We start from the raw sequence: 22307 nt of genomic DNA, 5'->3' as shown, positions 1-22307 counted from the left end.
TCTACGCTACTCTCTCACTTCGTGCCAGCTTCCCCTTCATCCCCTGCCCCCCCAACCCCGTGTCCTCCAGTCCATTCTCTGCATCTGCAGCCTTATTCTTGCCCTGTCACTGGGTTCATCAGTACCATTTCTTTTTTTTTTTTAAGATTCTGTATATATGAGTTAGCATACAGTATTTGTTTTTCTCTTTCTGGCTTACTTCACTCTGTATGACAGACTCTAAGTCTATCCACCTCATTACATATAGCTCCATTTCATTCCTTTTTATGGCTGAGTAATATTCCACTGTATATATGTGCCACATCTTCTTTATGCATCCATCTGTTGATGGGCATTTAGGTTGCTTCCATGTCCTGGCTATTGTAAATAGTGCTGCAATGATTTTCAGCCATTTTTAACCAAGCTGCATATAGATTACGAGGTATCAGCCAGTCCTCCAGGTGAACCTGCAAGGCTGATGCCATGGGGAGAATATCTACTTTGCTTATCTTCATCAACTGTCTTCTTGGCACTTGAAACGTGTATAAAAAATTTGAGCTCACAATCCTCAACAGCAATCCTTGCCCACTTCCATGCACCCTACCTCAGGAGCATTTGCCATGTTGTATTTACCTGTTTATATGTGTATTTCCTATCTTTTTACTAGGAGCCCCTGGAAGATAGGGCTGTTCCATAATCATTTTGTATTTCCATTGGTATGTATAGTGTCTGGTTCACACAGATAATATTTGGACACATTGGCTATTAGTATTACTATTATTTGCCTTTAATAGTGCCAACAACAGTGATAGTGAAGTAGGGAAATCTTGACTATAAGTTCAATTAAATGAATTCACGGTAACTCACGTCTCTGATTAAGCTAGACCAGGGTATTGGCAAACTTCTTATTCAAGAGGCAAATAGTAAACAATTTAGGCTTTCCAGGGCATAAGATCTCTGTTCCAGCTATTCAACTCTGCATTTGTAACATGAAAGCAGCCATAGACAACATGTAAATGAATAGACACTGTTGCGTTCCAGTAAGATTTTACTTTTGGACACTGAAATTTGAATTTTGTATCATTTACATGCATCACCGAAATAATCTTCTTTGGATTTTCTTTCAGCCATTTAAAAAATGTAAAAACCCTTCTTAGCGCATGGGCTGCACAAAACCAAGCATCCACTTTTTTTCTGGAATGGCTAATAGAACAACAGGCCTGGGCCTTGGCATTTCAAAAGTATAAATGCTCGTATAGGACACAAGATCTGTAAGAACATATGATTAGTCACCACTAGGTTTCCCAATCCCCACCCCCTTCCCTCCCACACCAAGCGCTAGATAAAGACTCCTAAGCAGAGAGAGGAGGAAATGCAGGTGGGGAAGGGGTTGGTAAGGGGGAAGAACAAAAAGAGTTTAGACTTGGGTAGTTACTGAGAAGGACCCTTCACCCTGCGCCATGCCCCAGATTGGGAGTGAGAGGAAGTTAGGATTATAGAACTCTGAATAGGTTGAGATTCTCCCCTTCACCCAAGGAAGCTCCCAGAACTCTAGGTTATACCTATATCCTTGGGTATAACCCTAAGGAAAGAGGTACCTCAAAATGATGGAGATTAAATTTCCAGGCCTCCCACCTTCAGAATTGAGGCTTTAAAAAGAAATTAGCTGCTATAAAAATAAAGTTACATTTCTGGCACTTGAGATCATACCCTCTCCATAGGAACACAATTAGATCCAGCTCTCTCAATGTTCATTTTAGCCTCTGAAAGTATCATTTTGAGGTCCCATCTTAAGCTTGCAAGTCCCTAAGCAGTCACCTGGTTTGCCTCTTAGTAGAAACATCTGTTAACAGTTCCATAAAATTCTTCTATTTTAGAATTCTGGCTGTACTTTAGGGTATTTCTCTTCTTAGAGGACTTATTTATAAATATAACAGCAAGAGACATACTGGAGAACAGCAACTGTCCTCCAAGAGAAGCTGATATGAAGCAGGGTGCATAACGAAGTCAAATTTTTGGCACTAGTAAAATCTCCCCTGGATTGCAGGAGACTCCAGGGGCCTACAGTCATATTTAGAGATGCAGAAAATTTCAAGGGCCATGTGTAGAAAAGTGGCTTATGGGAACTCTGAATGATACCTTTCAGGGAACATGATATCCCAAAACAGATATTTTTATGATTTTTACATCTTTAATGCATTGCAAGCTTTGAAGATTTATGTTAAGACTAAGTTTTAACAATAGAATCTCTAAATGACATGGATACCTTGTTGTGTGTGTGTGTGCGCGTGTGTGTGTGCGTGTGTTTTAATCATAATAGTTTTAACTTTCTCTTTCATGGCAACTGTTTTTTCCCAGTTGCTGAATAAGTGCATTTCTAGACTTTTTTTGTGTTTACCTTTCAATTGTGCTTCACTTTTTTTATTCACTTAGTGCAACACACTAAGGCTGTGTAAATTACACTGTGTAAATGCCTTGGTTTCCCTCTCCCAACTGAACTAGCTTGTCTGGAGATTCTTTTTCATTATATTTTATAGCAGGTTGTAGTCCCAGAAAAATGATTTTTAAGTTTATCTCTCAGCTATTTTCTTGCTTATCTTCCACTGGATTTTCACAGTTCAACATTCTTAAATGTTTTATTTTATTTTCTATTTGAATGCATAGACCTGCAATAAGGACATATATATATATATATATATATATATATATGTCCATATCTAGATAGATAGATGATAGATAGATAGATAGATAGCTAGATAGATAGATGATAAATTGTTGAATGCATAGACCTGCAATAAGGACCAATTAACAGCTTAGTTTGTAGGTAATTTTTTCCAAGAGTCATCATTAGCAAGTGAAATTATTTCATCATTCAGGAAGAATTACTGATCTAAATATGCAACTGCAGAGAGAGAGAGAGAGAGGAGGGAAGAAGGACTGAATTCTAACAATCGCTATTATGTCCCCCCTTCTCCCACCCTATTAAAATCAGCTGTTCCAAAATTAAGACGATTACATTTTGGAATTTCTTGAGATTTAAAAGCTTGAAAGAGCTGTCAAACACTAAGCAACATGTATTTCACTTATAAGGCTAAATAACATGTATTTGATTATTTATGGCCATCTTTTATGCAAAGTATCCTATTCCTCCCTGTTTTCCCAGGGTCTAGAAGAGTCCTGGAACATAATAGGTGCTCCATACATTTCTGCTAAATGTAATAATTATTTGTTTTAAAAGCACACTGCCTCATTTCTTTATGGTATTTCACTATGGTTGTTCATTCATTTTAGGTTAAAGAATTTGACGCCAATTTTACATACATGCAACAGTCAGAATTCCACTTGCAGCCAAATACTAAGTATGTATTTCAAGTAAGATGTCAAGAAACAGGTAAAAGGTACTGGCAGCACTGGAGTCCACCCTTTTTTCATAAAACTCCTGAAACAGGTGAGTGTATTTATATATTCAATCTCTTAGGCTTTAATTTTAACTTGTCTCTTTTCTAAGTATATCTATTTTTTTCTCCTTTATTTCTATCAAAATCAACAAAACTATTTTAGGGCAGGTGATAACATTTAAATTGTCATTTTGCTTTGATTTTGTTAAGGCTGACTACAATTTATATAATGATTCTCAAACATTCCAGGGCATAAAAACCACCTAGGGTGCTTGTTTAGTATGCACGGGATTATTTAATTCTTTTCTCAATAAAATCTAGCTGAGCTATTATCTTTAGGTATTTTCCTGTTCTTAATATTACTTGTTTAATTTCCTAGTCATTTACATGTCATTCAATAAAATCCTAGCCAAATAGACTCCATTTGTGAGTAAACAATAAAATGAATCTATTGTAATTGTCATAATACTCCATAGTGGCCCCATTATCCTGAAGATGTCTCCCTACTGCAGGTTGCTTATACACTAGATTTAAAATTTTCTTTTCAGAACTGAAGTACTTAATTGTAATCACAGCATTGTTAATATCATTCTTACTATAATACATCTTGTAATTGTGTTTTATGTTTTCAAAGCACTTTGACGTACATTATAAATATTGATGGACACCAAATAAGCAGAGGACACCAAGAGAGAGACAAGCTTAAACGTTCTTTTGGCGCCCCCTAATGCCAAAATATTAGAAATACATCATTAAGGGAAACATTTGTAATACTGGTTATCAGTTCTCTTTTTTTAAAGTAAGTTTTCAATTTAAGGTATTCTGTCTTAAGTTGATATTGTTAAAATTCTTAGGACTTTATATGCCATTTTAAAATAGTCTAATTTAGGTGATAATCCAGTTATTTTAATGAAATCTAGAATTGTTTAGCAAGATTATATATAAGCTTGTTTGACCTTTACATCTGTCATATTTGGTAGTGTAATTGGCGTCATTTTACAAATGAAGAAACTGAAGCATGACTTGCTTCACTGCTAGTGGGAAACAGCAGTTAAAGCAGAACACGAATTTTCTTACTCACTACCAGCCCTCAGCAATCTCATCAGTTTCTTTCTTTAACTAATTACAGTTGACCCTTTAACAACATGGGTTTGAACTGTACAGATTCACTTATACATAGATATTTTTCAATAAATACTACAATGCTACACAATCTGTGGTTGGTTGAATCCACGGGTGCAAAACCGGGATGCAATGGAACAGGGAATACAGGGAACCAACTATAAATTATATGCGGATGTTGGCTGTGTGGAGGGTCAGCGCCCCTGACCTCTGTGTTGTTCAAGGGTCAACTATACATCAAAGTGGAGGAACAGCTTAACAAAATATCCTACAAGTTAAGTACAGTCAGTTCTCCATGTTCATGGGTTCCACATCCACAGATTCAACCAACCATAGATAGAAAATATTTGGGAAAAAAAAATCTGGAAAGTTCCAAAAGCAAAACTTGAATTTGCCTCACACCAGCAACAATTTCCATACCATTTACATTGTATTTACAACTATTTACATAGCATTTACATTATATTCGGCATTATAAGTAATCTAGAGATGATTTAAAGTATACGGAAGGGTGTGCATAGATTATGGGAAAATACTACTCTATTTTAATTAAGGGAAGAGCTTCCTCTGATTTTTGTATCTGCAGGGGGTCCTGGAACTAATCCCCCAGAAATACCAAGAGATACTGTACAAATGTTCTCCTTTAAAAGTAAAGGCCACAGGGTTTCCTAGGTGGTGCAGTGGTTAAGAATCCACCTGCCAATGCAGAGGTCACGGGTTTGATCCCAGCCTCCAGGAAGATCCCACATGCCACAGAGCAACTCAGCCCATGTGCCTAAAAAAATAAAAGTAAAGGCCACAAACCTCTCATAGAAGGAACAGGAACATCACAGCTACCCTGCAGCAATTCTAAATGTAAAGTCTTTGTTTCCTAAGGGGAAAAAAAATCACTTAAGAGGCAAAAATGCCAGTTAAAATTAAATATCCCTGAAGATTTGCATCTATCCATGTTTAACATAGTTAAAAGGAACTATAAACTATTTGCTTGGTTACAAAGTCCTTTCTAAGACACATTAAAGAAGAAACAGGGTAAGTGTGTTAGGGAACATGCTAGTATTAAATCTTCTAGAAAATTTATCCCTTTTTTTTCTATTTGTGAAAGCAATGCGAGTCTATTGTAATATGCAACCTAGAAATAAGTGGTTTACATTTTAATGGATTTAATACTAGTTTTTTCCTATGCACATATTTTTTTAATGGTTGATGCTGTGGTATATATACTGTTTTATATCCTGATTTTCTTACTTAATCTACCTTGTTGAATTAAAAACCTATTTAATGGGTGTATTCCAGTTTATGGATGTAGTATATTTAATCATTTCTCTATTTAAACAATATCTAGGTTATTGCACTTTTCCCATTATCAATAAGCTTCTTTGAATAGCTTTGTATATAAACTCTCCTTATGTCTTAGGTCTTTTTTGATCAAGAGTTAAGCACATTTTAAGATGCAAATTGCCAAATTGCTTTTCAGTAAATCTTTAATATCAATTGCTTTTTAAAAAGCTATCCATGAAAAGACAGTCATTCATTTAAGTTGTTCATGAAATATTCATTTATTCTCTACCATGCACCAGGACTTGCCAGGTACTTGCAGAACCTCAGTGGGCAAAGGAGACAAAGATCTCAATTCTAGAGAAGACAGTCAATACAAAAGTATAATAAAAAGTATAGACCATTATAAATAAAGATATAAATAAAAGCACTAAGAATCAAACCTCACAACTGAAGTTTGAGTTGTTTCATAACTGAAAAAATAAAAAGATATAGTTCCTATAATACTTTAGTTAACCAACAGGTTTAATAATGGGGTTTTTTGGCCAAATTTTCCCAGTAATTAAAGGTTTGTTTGTTTATTTATTTATGAAGAAACACAACCCAGGGAATAATTTCCCTCTATGCAGGAATTTCCTGTTCTTGTTCTCTAAAATTCTTATGTATATCACTAAATTGATTCACCCTGAAACAATGAGTTTTCAAATTTATGCCCAGATGGCACCACAGGACAAATCATGAAGTAGGTATGGCTTTTCCTGCAGGCCCCTGGCATTCTTCTGTATCACTTTCCCTCTGGATAGTGCCTTTCCTTGGCCCTTAAAAACCTGGTCTCCAAAAGAAAGCAAAGGAACTCAATCATAATAAGGGTTAAATGACGTATTATCTTTTCCTTCCTTAGAGTATTTATTTATTTTTTAAGAACTTTTATTGAGATACAATTGACATACAATAAACTGCATATATTTAAGGCGTACAATTTTTTTTTCTTATTAGTAATGTATATATGGCGATCCCAATCTCCCAATTCATCCCACCCTAACACCCCCCAACCCTGCTTTCCCCACTTGGTGTCCATATGTTTGTTCACAGCATCTGTGTCTCTATTTCTGCCTTGCAAACTGGTTGATTTGTACCATTTTTCTATAGTCCACACATATGTGTTAATATACGATATTGTTTTTCTCTTTCTGACTCACTTCACTCTGTATGACAGTCTCTAGGTCCATCCATGTCTCTACAAATGTCCCAATTTCATTCCTTTTTACAGCTGAGTGATATTCCATTGTATGTATGTACCACATCTTCTTTATCATTCATCTGTTGATGGATATTTAGGTTGCTTCCATGTCCTGGCTATTGTAAATAGTGCTGCAATGAACATTGGAGTGCATGTGTCTTTTTGAATTATGGTGTTCTCTGGGGATATGCCCAGCAGTGGGATTGCTGGGTCATATGGTAGTTCTAGTTTTAGTTTTGCAAGCAACCTCCATACTGTTCTCCATAGTGGCTGTATCAATTTACATTCCCATCAACAGTGCAAGAGAGTTCACCTTTCTCCACACCCTCTCCAGCATTAACTGTTTGTAGATTTTCTGATGATGCCCATTCTAACCAGTGTGAGGTGATACCTCATTGTAGTTTTGATTTGCATTTCTCTAATAATTAGTGATGTTGAGCAGCTTTTTACGTGCCTCTTGGTCATCTGTATGTCTTCTTTGGAGAAATGCCTGTTTAGGTCTTCTGCCCATTTTTTGATTGGGTTGTTTGTTTTTTTGATATTTAGCTGCATGAACTGTTTATATAGAGATTAATCCTTTGTCTGTTGATTAATTTGCAAATATTTTCTCCCATTCTGAGGATTATCTTTTCATCTTGCTTGTAGTTTCCTTTGCTGTGCAGAAGCTTTGAAGTTTCATTAGGTTCCACTTATTTATTTTTGTTTTTATTTCCATTACTCTAGGAGGTGGGTCAAAAAAGATCTTGCTGATTTTTGTCAAAGAGTGTTCTTCCTATGTTTTCCTCTAGGAGTTTTATAGTGTCTGGCCTTACATTTAGGTCTTTAATCCATTTTGAGTTTATTTTTGTGTATAGCGTTAGGGAGTGTTCTAATTTCATTGTTTTACATGTAGCTGTCCAGTTTTCCCAGCACCACTTATTGAAGAGGCTGTCTTTTCTCCATTGTATATCCTTGCCTCCTTTGTCATAGATAAGTTGACCATAGTTTATCTCTGGGCTTTCTATCCTGTTCCACTGGTCTATATTTCTGTGTTTCAGTACCACATTGTCTTGATTACTGTAGCTTTGTAGTATAGTCTGAAGTCAGCTCCGTTTTTTCCCCTCAAGATTGCTTGGCTATTTGGGGTCTTTTGGGTCTCCATATAAATTTTAGGATTTTTTGTTCTAGTTCTGTGAAAAATGCCATTGGTAATTTGATAGGGATTGCATTGAATCTGTAGATTGCTTTGGGTAGTTTGGTCATTTTCACAATGTTGATTCTTCCGATCCAAGAACATGGTATATCTCTCCATATGTTTGTGTCATCTTGGATTTCTTTCATGAGTGTCTTATAGTTTTCTGAGCACAGGTCTGTTACCTCCTTAGTTAGGTTTATTCATAGGTATTTTGTACTTTTTGTTGCAATGGTGAATGGGATTGTTTCCTTAATTTCTCTTTCTGATCTTTCATTGTTAGTGTATAAGAATGCAAGAGATTTCTGTGTGTTAATTTTGTATCCTGCAACTTTACCAGATTCACTGATTAGCTCAGGTACTTTTCTGGTGGCATCTTTAGGATTTTCTATGTATAGTATCATGTCATCTGCGAACAGTGACAGTTTTACTACTTCTTTTCCAACTTGGATTCCTTTTATTTCTTTTTCTTCTCTGATTGCTGTGGCAACTTCTTAGAGTATTTAGACTTCAGTGGAAAACAAAGCCTTACACAGTAGTCCCCCCTTATAGGTGGGGGATATATTCCAAGACCCCCAGTGGATGCTTGAAACTATGGATAGTACCAAACCTTATAAATACTATGTTTTTTTTTCCTGTACATACACACTTATGATAAAGTTTAATTTCTAAATTAAGCATAGCAAGAGACTAACAACAACTAGTAATAATATTGAACAACTATAACAATATACTATAATAAAAGTCACATGAATGTAGTCTCTTTCAAAATATCTTATTGTGCAAATTTAATGCCTTCTGCATCTTAACTAAGCACTTATCACGCACTGTAGCTATAACTTATGCAGTTTGAGGTATGACATCAAAACTAGCACAATTTCTTTTTCCCTCTTCACAATCTCAAGGATAGAAGATTCATTCTTACTGTATGACTCAGAAACCTCAGCATGGGATTATTTTTCTTTAATTAATAAGTTGAGAACTTTCATCTTTTCACTTAAAGGAAGCACTTTACAGCTTCTCTTTGGCACATCCAAATTGCCAGCATCACTACGCTTGTACTTTGGGCCATTATTATATAAAATAAGGGTCACTTGAACACAAGCGCAGAGATACCAGGAAATTTAGGTTGTTCTGATAACCAAGCAGGCTACTACGTGATTAACAGGAGAGACCCATGGATGACTCACATCCGCGTCTGGATGGAGCTGGACAACATGAGAGTTCTTCACACTACTCAGAATGGTGCGCAATTTAAAACTTATGAATTGTTTATTTCTGGAATTTTCCATTTAATATTTTTGGGCGCAGTTGACCAGGGTAACAAACTGAGGGAAGCAAAACCACCGATAAGGGGGGACTACTATACTAAAAGAGAAAAAAAAAATCAACCTCAGAAAATACTATCAGACTTTAGCAAACACATAGGAGAAATTTCTCTGGTGTAAAGGCTCATATTTTTCTATCCTGGTATAATAACAAGAGGCTAATTCAGTGACTGAATCCAGGTGACTTCAGGATAATAAATAATATGGCTAACATTTATTGGATGCTTATTATATGTTGGGCACTGTAAGAAGGATTTTACTCACCACTGCATCCTTACAAAACTATTATTCCAATTGTGCGGATGAAGATGAGGCTCAGGGAGGTTAAGCACTTTGCTGAATGTTATAACGCTGGTAAATGGTAGGGCCAGAGCATAGCTCAGGCTGTAGGATTCCAGCACTCACCCTGTAGCTCTGCTGGTCTCCTTCCTAAGAGACCTAGGAGGGTCCCGTGTCAGCCTCCCCTGGGCCACCTAACCAAATTCTCCTCTACACATTAGCTAATATGCCAACAGAGCTGCATTTAATGTAATGTTTGTTATGAAATGCAAATACAGGAGAGAAAAGGGAACTACAAGATGCTATCAACTATTTCTACTTTGGCAATGAATGCAAGTTGTGGAAGCAGGTTTGGGTTAAAGTGATGAGACTGAAACCATAGAAACCTTGGGATAGGATAGGGCAGTCTAAGATGAGGACAAAGTATAGGTAGAAAAGGTGACCTTGCCCAAGACAAGGCACCACAGTGTGTTTTTTCCAGCTGGCTCTGGTTTAATAAAATGTCTTGAAAGAAATGCTTCTCAGAGTGGGGTCTGTGGACCATCTGCATTAGAAATGCTTCGGTACTAGTTTAAAATGCAGATTCCTCAGCCTCTAGCCAAATGATACTTCTGCAGCAAAGTGTAAAAACCAGTGTTCTGGAGGCTGGACACACCCTTTAAGAGGGAGAAGTGTCATGAAGGCTGTGGGCAGGAAATGTGGACAGAAAGGGAGAGAACTAAGTGCCGAAGCCATTGGCTTAGTAACAGTGGTTTTGGGGGCCAGGAAAGGGTGGGGACATGAGAATCTCAGACCATTCTCTCTGTTGCTGTGTGGTTCCCTCTCTGCTTACTTTTCCTCCTGCCCACTGCCTCCTCAGTCACTGGGCACCCCAGCCCCCTTAGCAGCCCAGGATCCCAAGAAGCACAGGATGCAGGACCGTGGCTCCCATGAACCACCACATCCCATATTACCCCATCTGCCTCTGGACTGAGATTTCAGCAGAGGCTCTGGAAACCTCCAAGGGCTGCCAAGATTGGAGCTTCTAGACCACCAACCTTGATAAGTCGCTGTAAAAGTTCCCGAGGTCTTTAAGCAGTACAGAAAGAGCCCCTAAGGGGAAAAAATAGTTTGTCAGCCTAGAAAACCAACACTGATAATGTGAACATGAATTCCCTAATTTCGCTACTACTGGTGTGAAAAATGTGAGAAGAGGTCTTCTAGGCAGGAATGTTTTTCAATTCTGCATTATAATACAGATCCCTTTGTAATAAAGAAAAGTTACAGGCTTTATAATCCCTTTAATGACAAGTCAGAGGCCTGAGGGATGGGTAGTCACATTTCATAATGACTAATTAACCTGTTTGAGCTACAACTTGCAGTAGAAAAGTTTCCCATAGAAATCATATTCTTCTTTTTTCTTTTTTTTTTTTTTTTTGACAATTCTCCAGAGGAAGGCAAGCATAAGCAAGATATTAAATTAAACCACATTGTACTTTGTTCTCATGAAATACTATTGGTTGTTGCATTACTAGTGACTCAAAGATTTTCATTAATTTTTCAGGACTTTTAGTGGCTTTTTAGCCACCAAAACAAATGTTATATCAATGGAACAAAATATAGGTGATATTAAATATAATGCAAATTAGAAGTGGCACACAGAATGTACTTTACAAAAATTCTGTTATTTGTAATTAGAGATTTCTGATTCATTCATATTGAGATGGATTATAAATTTGTAGATTTATGGTTACTAAACTGGGTTAAACATATACACAATGTTCCTTGAAATACTGATCATTTTAGATCCTTCATCTGGGTTTATTTAATCTTCTTTGGGTTCTGTCCCTAATAAATCACCAGGGTTTTGTAGAATAAAAACAATTCATAATTTCTCTGAGGTTTGAAATCCAGTAATAGAGAATAAAGATTATGCTTTTCCATGAGGAAGTAATAATCTCCTGTATTAGTTTCCTATTGCTTCTGTAAAATGTTAGTATAAATTCATTAACTTAAAACAATACAAGTGTATTATCTAGTTGTTATGGAGGTGAGAAATCCAAAATAAGTATCACTGGGTCAAAATCAAGGCATTGGCAGAACTGTGTTCCTTCTGGAGGCTCTAGGAGAGTCACTTTCAGTGTCTTTCCCGATTCTAGAGGCTGCCTGCATTTCTTGACTTGCAGCCCCATCATTCAACATCAGAGCCAGAAGCATAGCATCTGCCAATCTCTTTTGCTGACTCTGACCCTCCTGCCTCCTTCTTATAAAGACCCTTGAAGTTTCACCCCCATAATTTAGGATAATCTCCCATCTCAAATCCCTTTTGCCATATAAAATAATCTATACACAAATTCCAGGGATTAGAGGATGGACATCTTTGTGGGGACATTATTTGTCCTACCCTGTCTCCTCACCTAACCACCCACTACCAACAATTGCAACTTTTACCAAATACACAATTTTTCATTGTGATTAGGTGCAAGCAAAAGAAATATAATCTAGTTCTCTTAAGCAGAAAGGGAATTATTGGAAAGATAGCTGGAAAGTAGTAGAAAGGCTGGCAAAATGGTCACTAGCAGGATCCAAGGGACTGCGTGAACTAGAACCACAGCCAAAATCACAGCCTAGCAAGAATCTGGTGAGGACTCTGCAGCTGGTACTGTGGCCACTGCCACTGCCTGCCCTGTGCCCTGGACACTGCACTGGTGCTGCTGTTACCGACCCTGGATATAGCTGCTGCACCCATATTGGATTCTAAGTGATTTCCTGGAGCTGCGTGTCCCTTGCAAGTGAGGGAGGAGGGCATCTGATGAGCTAGGCTTAGGTCATATGCTTGCAGCTACTTGCTGGCTGTGGGAGAGGGAGTCTCTGCTCCATTGAGGCTACCACAGTGGGAAGCCCTACCTGCCTCCTGCTTACCCTAGGATGTCCACAAAGAAGTAAGTCCTGGTGCTGGGCAACTGAAAAATGGCAAATGTCCACTAGACTGTTCAGACTCAGGAACAGGTAAGTGCTAGACTTGACAGCAAGGTTGCACCTTTGAAGAATTCTAAACCACCGGGTGAAACTTGGAAGCTGCCTGTTCCTGCACATAGAATTTTTCTACACTTTGACATCAGATCCTTACCTCTGTATGGTCCATGTCACTCAAGAAAATATCTAGGTGGCTGCTGCTTTTCACCTTTTCCTTCTCTTATTCTTTCTCTTTAACAATATGATCACCATATACATATTTCTTAACCTTCTTTACTCCCTATGTACCAAGTGCTTACAGCCTAGGAATATAAGCATGAAGGTAATCCCTTGACTATGTCTAGGCACGACCTCCTATCCTTCACACAGGGATGACATGGTGACTTATGAAATGATTCATCATTTGACTTGTTTTTCAAGGTGTGGTAAAGAGTTCTGAACGTATCATTTTCTCTGCCCTGGGCTTCTGGTGTCTATTTGATAGGCCTGGCCACTGTCTTTTGCTTTGCCATCTGACATGGACTGGGGTCAGATCTTCACCCTTGGCCCAATAATGTTGAATTCCAACCATAAAGCTAAACTGGCCTAGGGAGATAGCATGTTAAAGCTGTTAAATAGCTGAGATTATTAGAAGAAGGAGAATAGAAAGAAACCAAAAGGAGATGCTTATGCTTCACGAAAAACAAGACAGAAAAAAAACCTTCACTAACGTGAAAAACACACCTTTAATATGGCTCCTCTTTCTTAAATATCTAGAAACTTCTGAAAGAAAGGTCTAGAAAGGTCTCTGCATCAGCTCTGGTCAAACCTCTAAGATGCAGGCCTTGGTTAGTGTGGTTCTGACACCAAGACTGGCAAGGACAAAAATGAACAAAGGAGCCTTAAATGTCCATACCCTTTTGGCCCACTAATCCCACTTATAGAAATCTAGCCTTGGGACTTCCCTGGTGGCACAGTGGTTAAGAACCCACCTTCCAATGCAGGGGATGCGGGTTTGATCCCTGGTCAGGGAACTAGATCCCACATGCATGCTGCAACTAAGAGTTCACATGCCACAACTGAGGAGCCCATGAGCTGCAACTAAGGAGCCCATCGGCCGCAACTAAGACCCAGTGCAACCAAAAATTTTAGAAAATAATTTTTTTAAATTACATATCTTTAAAAAAAAGAAAAAGAAATCTAGCCTTAGGAAATAAGCAGAGATATGGAAAAGAATCTTATGTACAATGATATTTATTTGAAAGCTAATTATAAAAGTAAGAATTTGGTAACAATCTAAAAGTCCAATAATAGCAATAGCTAATGCTTATTAAGTTTTTAATTTGTATAAGGCATGGTACTAGGTGCTTTGTATGAACTATCTCATCAAAACTCATGAATGAAGTGTTGTTATCATCCAATTTTATCCAGTGAAGAAACTGAGTCACAAAGCGGTTAAGCAACTTGCCCAGGGCCATGCAACTCCAAGAGGTGGAGCCAGGATTTGAACTGAGTTTCCTCTGAATCCAAAGCTGATATTTGAAATCACCAAGCTATGTAGTTTCTCAGTGGGGGATGATTGAATAAACATGATGAAATATCAAAATTGCCATTAGTATGATGATTCTGAACAATTTTTAATAAAACTTAAAAATGTTCATGATATGATATTAAATTTAAAAATTCCACACACAACACTCTTTAGTAAAGAGAGTGATCTCAATTAAGGTACAGATATACACAAAAGGCTGCTAACAAATATTTAAAAAGATTATTTCAAGTTTGTGAACAAATATAAAATTGTATTTTCTTTTTCATACTCTTCTATATTTTTAAAGCATCCTACCGTTAGCATGTATCACTTGTATAATCAAGGAAAATAGTTGGTGTTCAGACAAAAATAACTCTAGGCTGGAAGAGTCTAAGAATTGGTGCTCGGTGGGTTAGTCCAAACATAGTCCATTGTGGTGGGTCCCGAGCGCTACAAGGCCAGGCAGCTCTAACACACTGGCCAGCCGCCAGGGAGTAATGGCTAAGTCTCAGCATGGCAGCACTGCTTGCAAGGCTCTCAGCTGCCCCACCTGGAGCTATCCTGCTACAAAAGTGAGATTATTAATTAATGGGGCCAGTGACCAGCACAAATTACGTGCCAGGACTAAGAAGGAATTTTCACCCTTGAACCTCTATCTAGTGACTTTGGACAAGTCATTTATCCTTTTTATGTCTCTGTTTCTTCATCCATAAAATGAGGACAACAGTACTATCTACCTGATTGAGTTGTTGTAAGGATTAAATGAGAGAAAGCATGTAAAGTCTAGTACATTATCTGGAACATAATTAGTACTCAATAAATCATCACTTTAAAAGAATAACAAAACACTCTGCCCCATGGTAGACATAGAGGGAAAGGCTGAGGAAACTGATTTGACATTATCCCTAAGAAACAGATGGAATACATTATTGCTAAAACTAATTCTTTTGAGTAGATTTGATTAAATTAAGTTGCTATTTGGTAGCCAAAGAATGTAGTTATGCTTCTAGTTTTGTCCAAGAATAAGAAACTACATCTTTTTTTAAAAACCATTCTAAATTCCCTATAAACACATTGTCTTCTGTTAAGACTAACTCTAGTGTCTAATGTCAGTGTGCATAAGTTATATAAAAATTCTTAGCAAATTAGAGATGATTTGGGGTTTCTGAGTATACTTAAATATGTGCTGTGAGTGTAATAAGCATAATTCAATATTCTGATGCAGGGACAGAATTGTCTTTTTATGGACATAACACCACAGACATTAAATAAATAACAAAAATACCATGAGATTTTCTTTTTCTAGCATTTTAGGCAATACAGTGATGATTAGAGTAGATATAAACAATGTTTTTCAGTCATGGCAGGTGGATTAAGAGGATGGGATTAGAGTTTTTTCCCCCTCTCCCTTTTATTTTTCTTTTTAAAATTTCTTTCTCCTATTATAGTTACTGCTTTTATAATGAAAAATATTAAGTATGATTTAAGAAGAAATGACCTAGCCACTTGGTGGCAGTATGCCGTGAAGAATATAGTCTATATGGCTTCATTTCAGTCCTACACTTAAAAATTTTGTCATTGGCATATATACATTATGTACAAAATAGACAACTAACGAGAACCTACTGCACAGCACAGGAAACTCTACTCAATGATCTGTGGTGACCTAAATGGGAAGGAAATCTAAAAAAGAGGGGCTATATGTACAGTGTATATGTATAACTGATTCACTTTGCTGTATAGCAGAAACTAACAGAACATGGTAAAGCAACTATACTTCAATAAAAATTAATTAAAAAAACTTGTCATTAGCTTAACTTCTTCTCTGACAGTTTTGTTTATAAATTTTCTTACTTCAGATATCTGATTCTTTGTGAAATTACCCTCTCATAATTAAGAATCTCTTTTAAATGACTTTAACTTAGCCTAATTTAAATTAATACATCTGGTTGATTTGAAACTGTGATAGCAAAAAGACTCTAAAGGAAGATTATGTTTCTTCTCTATTAGGGCTAATAAAGCCCTAGTCAGATATGAAAATTATTTTTATGTGATGCAATTTAATAACTGATGTTTCATTGCCAAATAACCACCTGTAGTTTATACAACAGAATTATATCAACCTGTATGAAAAGTACCATATACTATTTTTAAATAAAAATGCTAATTTTAAGATAATAAAAGTTAAAACAAAAGTAATCCAGAAATATATGCTATAAACCCATGATTTTGCCAAATTTAAAGTTGTGTTACATTTTAATGTAATATTTTTCTTAAAATTGTAAAATAATATAGGTGCAGATTCCTGCTTGGGCTCCCTGAGAATGAACATGAGTCTATAAGATACTAATTTAGATGCATAAACCTGGCTGTTGACCATTGGGGATGGAACCACATACTCAGGGTAAAAAGAGACTTAGTGAAGCATTGAGGAGCCAGAAAGAGTTTCTGATTTGTCACAATTCACAGTGAGACATTTCTCTCTTGCTGTGGAGAAGCGAGAATAAAAACACAGGAGAGAACTTTTGACTTTTCTGATGTTTTCATCTTCTAAAATTCCCTACGCATTGTTCTTAGAAAACTACTCTTCAGTTGAGCCTGGGCTTGCACCCAGATCAGTCTTTTTAAAACATTTCCAAAGACCCGTAGGAATCTTTTTATCAGAACTCTGTGATATTTTTCTCAAAGAGAGTTGCCACATAGCTTGTTATACAAGCCTGTGATATCTCCATAGCAGTTAAGGAGACCTCAAGTTGTGATATCTCCCTGGTCCCTAAAGTAATTATTCTAAAAGAAGAATTTGAACACTGAAATCAGAGTGACTGAATAAATAGGGCTTGAGACCCTCTTGGGGACCCACAGCTTAGAACCATTTTCAGGAATATCTCCTGTCAGCTGGGAGAATCGTGTCCTTGAAGTCACCTCTGGCAGCTTTTTATTATCAGGAGGGAGGAGGTGGGTAAGGAAGTTCCGGGACTCTTTTGAGTGCAGACTGAAAACGAGTTAGCTACCAAGGCAGCTGACTCCACTCTGGTCAGAAGCTTTTATGAGCAGTATCCTGACAGCCATTATGGGTAGACAGGGCTGGCCAGGATTCTTCCCAGTGCAAAAAGAGCAGAGGGAAGTCATTAATGGCATTCCACTCTTACGTTATAACCTCAAAGCATCTGCTAATCAAAACTGGGCTTCTTATATGGAGCCAAAACGCTGTTTACCAACAACATCTCTAAGATTGTGCAAAGGCAAAAGTGACACATCTTAGAGACTCTTAAGGAAACCTAAACTTTATTGCATCATCTATTGGAAAGAATCAAGTAGAGACCAGTTGTGTGTTTTCTTCTGGTTCAGTGAATGAAATAAAGTTCTTTGGTATTTGTGGCCTAGAAGCCTCATGAAATTAATGGACACACCTTGAAGTCTTACAAACCCTAGGTAGTTTTTTATTGTCCTTTGAATATTTCCTCCTTTGGGATTTACCCAATTTAATAAAAACAAGAAGAAAACACACACACACTCGAAGGTGTTTGCTTTTACTCCATATTTCCAGCCTATTAAAGTTACTGGTTTACTTTAATCATCTCCAAACAAGTGAAGAAACTCTCTTAGGAAACTAAGTAACCTGAGTGCAAAAAGTAAAAAGGTGATGCTATTTTCTTTTTGTTTAAGTCCCCCAGGTCACACTGAAATCATACCAATACGATACGCAGAATTCTAAGCTTCTACTTGCTTCCATCTTTAAAGGACACCTTACTTCTGGTAAGAAAATACTGCTTAGGTTTGTTGAATAGTCTTTACTAGTTATTCACCTGAATGCGCTACACTGAAAAATCATGTGTTAAGCATTCGTTGCTTGATAGTAAGATATGCCACATGCTTTCCATAGGAAAAAAAACAACAACAAAAATCTGCTTAAAATTGAATTTAAGGAGTGGTTTAGATAGATTTTGCCAGCTTTTGCTCTGGGTTATTGGTGATGGGGCTAAAGACCTTAAAAATTCTTCCTAAAAAATACCATTATTTGAGTGTCTACCATGTGCTAGGAGTTTCATATACTTCATCTTTTTCAATCTTCAAAATCTTTATCAATCTTCAAAACAACCTGTTGAGGTAAGTGTTATGTATCTATTTTACAGATGGGAAATCTGGAGCTCAGAGAGGTTGAGGAACTTGTTTGGACTAAAATTCAAATCCTATTTCCAATCCTGAAGTCTGTGCTCTTTCTCTTACACAAACCAACTCCCATTTTATTTGTTAGTATGGCTCAGTATTTTCCATTGATAAGCATACCTAAATGTTTTAGGCATAAAAAGATATTAGATCAGGTTATCTCTTTGAACACAAATCTGGCAGGAATAGTATAAAAACTTTGGCAGGTGATATTGACATTCTTTGGACTTTTGTTTATTCATTCAAAAAATATTCTATGTTGCCAAGCACATATACTATGTGCCAGGCACTATTCTAAATACTGGGGAATCAGCAGTGAAAAAAAAATGAATAAAGCCCCTATCTTCATGGAGCTTCCATTCCAGATAGACAGCGTGGGGTGGGAGGTGGGGGAAACAACAAACACAAAAAGAAAAGGTGCAGTAAGTGTTATAAAGAAAATGAGGCAGTGTAAGGGTGCTCTGAATCTGTGTTATGTAAATCAATTATGAGCCAAATGCTTAGGTTCAATATAGACCCCTAACTACAGACGCCCACACCAAACCTGCACCTTGATATTTCTGTAGCAATTGTGGGGGCTAGGAACTCATGGCTGCTCTATTAGATAGGTATTACTTTACCGTAGAGGAAACTTGAGCTTTGGCAAGTTCAATTATTATGCTCCGAGGTTACAAAGCTGATAAGTGGCAGCATCTAATTTGAACCCAGGTATCTCAAGTTATTCTCTTGGTGACTCTGCTCTACTCATACTCCTTTCCCTGGCCTCATGGTAACTTGGGAATTCTTCATCCTCTTCCAGGACTAATGTCCAAGGGTATGTGGCAGCCAGTACCTCCCATTAGGTGCTTGAAATCCTCAGCAATAGTATTTTAGTGCTAGAAAAACACTAATTCCATACCCCACTGGTACTCTGGCATGAAGTAAGCCACACTGGCCCTGGCCCACCAGTGGCTTTAGGAGAGGGACTGGACAGCCTGGAGACCCCCAAGTGTATGCTAAGTGCAGCTGGGAAATAACTAGGGAAGGGCCAATTCAGTGTCTGACACATGGTAAGTATCTGATAAACATTTGCCAAAGGGAGAGAAGAAGGGAGGAAGAAGGATGAAAGGGGCGAATACCCAGCATGGGCATGGCTGAGAACCAACTCCAGTCATGTCTCAAAGTTTACATTTGAAAAAACAAAATAGGGTTTTTCTTGTACTAGGAAGGAAATGTGATGAGCCTGGTAGGTAACACATGTTGAATATATTAATCATTTAAAGATTGCAGGTGATTAATTCCACTTCAAAATTTTTTAAAAGCATTGTTTTTAAAATAAAATGTCTGTGTAAGATATATGGCAATTTGGATTTCTCTCTTACAACATATATTGGTCTAAGTAGAGTGAATGTTCTTTTTCAGCAGGAAAAAATTCACGAACGATAAATTTGGAAGAATGGTGACAAGTTGTACATAACTGCTATGTGTACGAAGGGTTAAAAAAACAAATGAACAACCACAAAAACAAAAATCTTCAGTTGTGATCGTGACCAGCTTTAGACTCTGTTGCGGGCAATTAGGAATTCTCACTTGTGTTAGACAAACCAAATGAGGTTCATCACTAGACTTTTTTATATAAAATATGCAAGCACAAGCTCAGAAAAATGTCTAATGCTGACCACATTTGCCAGAGACTCAATTCTGGAAACCCACTGACATCAGATACGTGCAGCCCAATTTCCTCAAACAAAATGTATCATTGTGTGGTTTGGAAGGGCAGTCACTTTACAGCCCAAGGTAAAGGTTAATTTTATTTCCCCCTCCTGTGTCCTTTGAGATCAATGACCTTCCCTTGGAGCAGGGTAGAAAGAACAATGATTCTGGCGTCACACAGAGGGAAATTATAGCTAAAATTATTTTTCTTTCCTTTCAGACAACAGGCAACAAGACATTGGGCTTTTATTGGGAATGGTCTTCTTTGCCGTTATGTTGTCAATTCTTTCTTTGATTGGGATATTTAACAGATCGCTTCGAACTGGGTAGGTTTCTGTAGAATTTGTTTTATCATTTAGCCCATGTATGTGTACCATCAAAATGTAGTCAATACTGTGATTTACCAGAAAAATTCATCAACATTTTTCTTGAGAGAAAGATACAACAAAGGGAACAGTGTTTAACGAGTACCCACCCATGCCAAACTCTTTACAAATGTCATTCTTTAATCCTTGCAAGCGACTCTTCCAGAAAAACTCAGTGGCCTATTTTACAGATGACTTACATGAGGCTTACAGAGGTTAAGTGCTCAGCCCAAGGTCACCAAACACAAAGCCAGGAGTCCAGACGCAGCTGACATCTCAGCCCGTGTTCTCTCTTTCCCTACACAGCCTTCTCATTGTGCCCTCAAGTCTGTCTACAGTGCCTGGACTCTTCACAGTAGTTAAGTCGTAACCTGCCTCAAGTTCTACTCAAACAAATCCGCTGAATCAATGTGAAGAGAAGTGTGGCAATGTCTGAATTTCCCACTTTGATACCAATTGTGTTAGTGTTTTAGCATCCAGCCCCAAAGCTCATTCCCCTTGGCCTCCTTCAATCATTTTTTTGCAGTATGGTATTAGTAAAGATCATGCCTAATTATATAAAAATAAGGCTTTGAGGGAAGCAAGGCTTTTGATGCTCTACATTTTATTAGATGCACTGAGTATTTCTAATCTGTTAATAGAGTTGTTTGATGTGGCAGTCACTCAGTTCATTCAATGATGCACACATTTAACATATGTGAATGTTCTTTGCCTAATTGGCACTGTTTCTATTTCTTGCCATCACTTGCTCCATAATCCTACTTTCTTTGAAATTTATAACCAGTAAAAAGATTCAGAATGAGCTATTCTAAATAAAGTACACTAGTGATTTTTTTTTTATTTACATAGGCTTTTTCCTCAAATTCTAAATTTTTAAATTATACATTAATGAACATATCCCTGGTACACTTGGGAGGTGAGAAAACTAATATGGAACTTTATTTTAGGTGGTTGTAAAATATACATGATCATAAAACCCTCTGAAATATCTTAATGTTCCAACTTGCAGTGCATAAGAGTATTAATATTTGTTTCATTGCCCAAAGATGTCCTAGATTGCGTGAAATTTTAAATAACATTGTTTGTTACTAACTCAAAATTAACTTCCTAGTAGTAATGATAATAAGAAAATAAAACAATTCTTTGCTAATTTAATTATTTAAACAAGCATTCTTTTTAAAAAGATAAAACTAGACAATTCCAATATAACTATTTTACATATGAGCAGACAGTGTTTTTACTATAACTATACGTTATTTATAAAAGCCTAATTTCAGAAGCAGAACTGGAAAATGGAGGGCAAAACATTTTTAAATATAGTGAAAATAAGAGTGGATATATATATATTTTTTTCTCACTGTATCAGTATGCTGTATAAAAACTTTCTACAAAAGCATGAAGTTACTAATTTGGTCTAATTTTAGGTATACAAAGGGAATGTGAATTAGTAAAAAACAAAACAAAACAAAACAAAAAAACAAAAAAAAATCCTGAACCATAAAACACTGTGTAAATATGTGTAAAGAAATTATTTTTACCCTACAGTTCAAGGTCAAATTGGGCTAGCAAAGTCCATGCAGCCATTTTGGTTGTTACTTAGTAAAAGTTCTTAGAGAAGCTGCATAAACAGTTAAAAAGTCTGATCCATTGTGGTGTGTTGTTAACATGTAATAATGTGCCAGAGATCAATGTAGTCTCTCCTAAGCTCCCAGGACAACCTCTTTGCTGAAATCAATTTTTATGTAGATGTAGAAAGTGCTTTCAACACAGTGGCGGAACCAAGGGGTAGCTAAGGAGGAAAAGTGGAGTGTTCACAGCTTCTCACT

The 22307-nt window shown here is 37.0% G+C and overlaps 2 protein-coding genes across 4 annotated transcripts in view; one reads left to right on the top strand and one right to left on the bottom strand.

Moving 5' to 3' along the window:
- C1H1orf141 (chromosome 1 C1orf141 homolog) overlaps positions 1–22307 on the bottom strand; it is a 205821-nt gene that overhangs the window by 129381 nt on the left and 54133 nt on the right. The window lies entirely within an intron of this gene.
- Positions 1–22307, top strand: part of IL23R (interleukin 23 receptor) — a 67981-nt gene that overhangs the window by 36341 nt on the left and 9333 nt on the right. The window contains exons 6-8 of the mRNA XM_057716977.1: positions 3271–3427; positions 17924–18013; positions 20337–20442. Of these exons, the coding sequence (XP_057572960.1) occupies positions 3271–3427; positions 17924–18013; positions 20337–20442 (353 nt within the window). The remainder of the gene's footprint in view (positions 1–3270; positions 3428–17923; positions 18014–20336; positions 20443–22307) is intronic.

Source organism: Hippopotamus amphibius, chromosome 1, assembly GCF_030028045.1.
Source record: "Hippopotamus amphibius kiboko isolate mHipAmp2 chromosome 1, mHipAmp2.hap2, whole genome shotgun sequence".
NCBI lineage: Eukaryota > Metazoa > Chordata > Mammalia > Artiodactyla > Hippopotamidae > Hippopotamus > Hippopotamus amphibius.
This window is presented reverse-complemented; position numbering and strand designations above follow the sequence as displayed.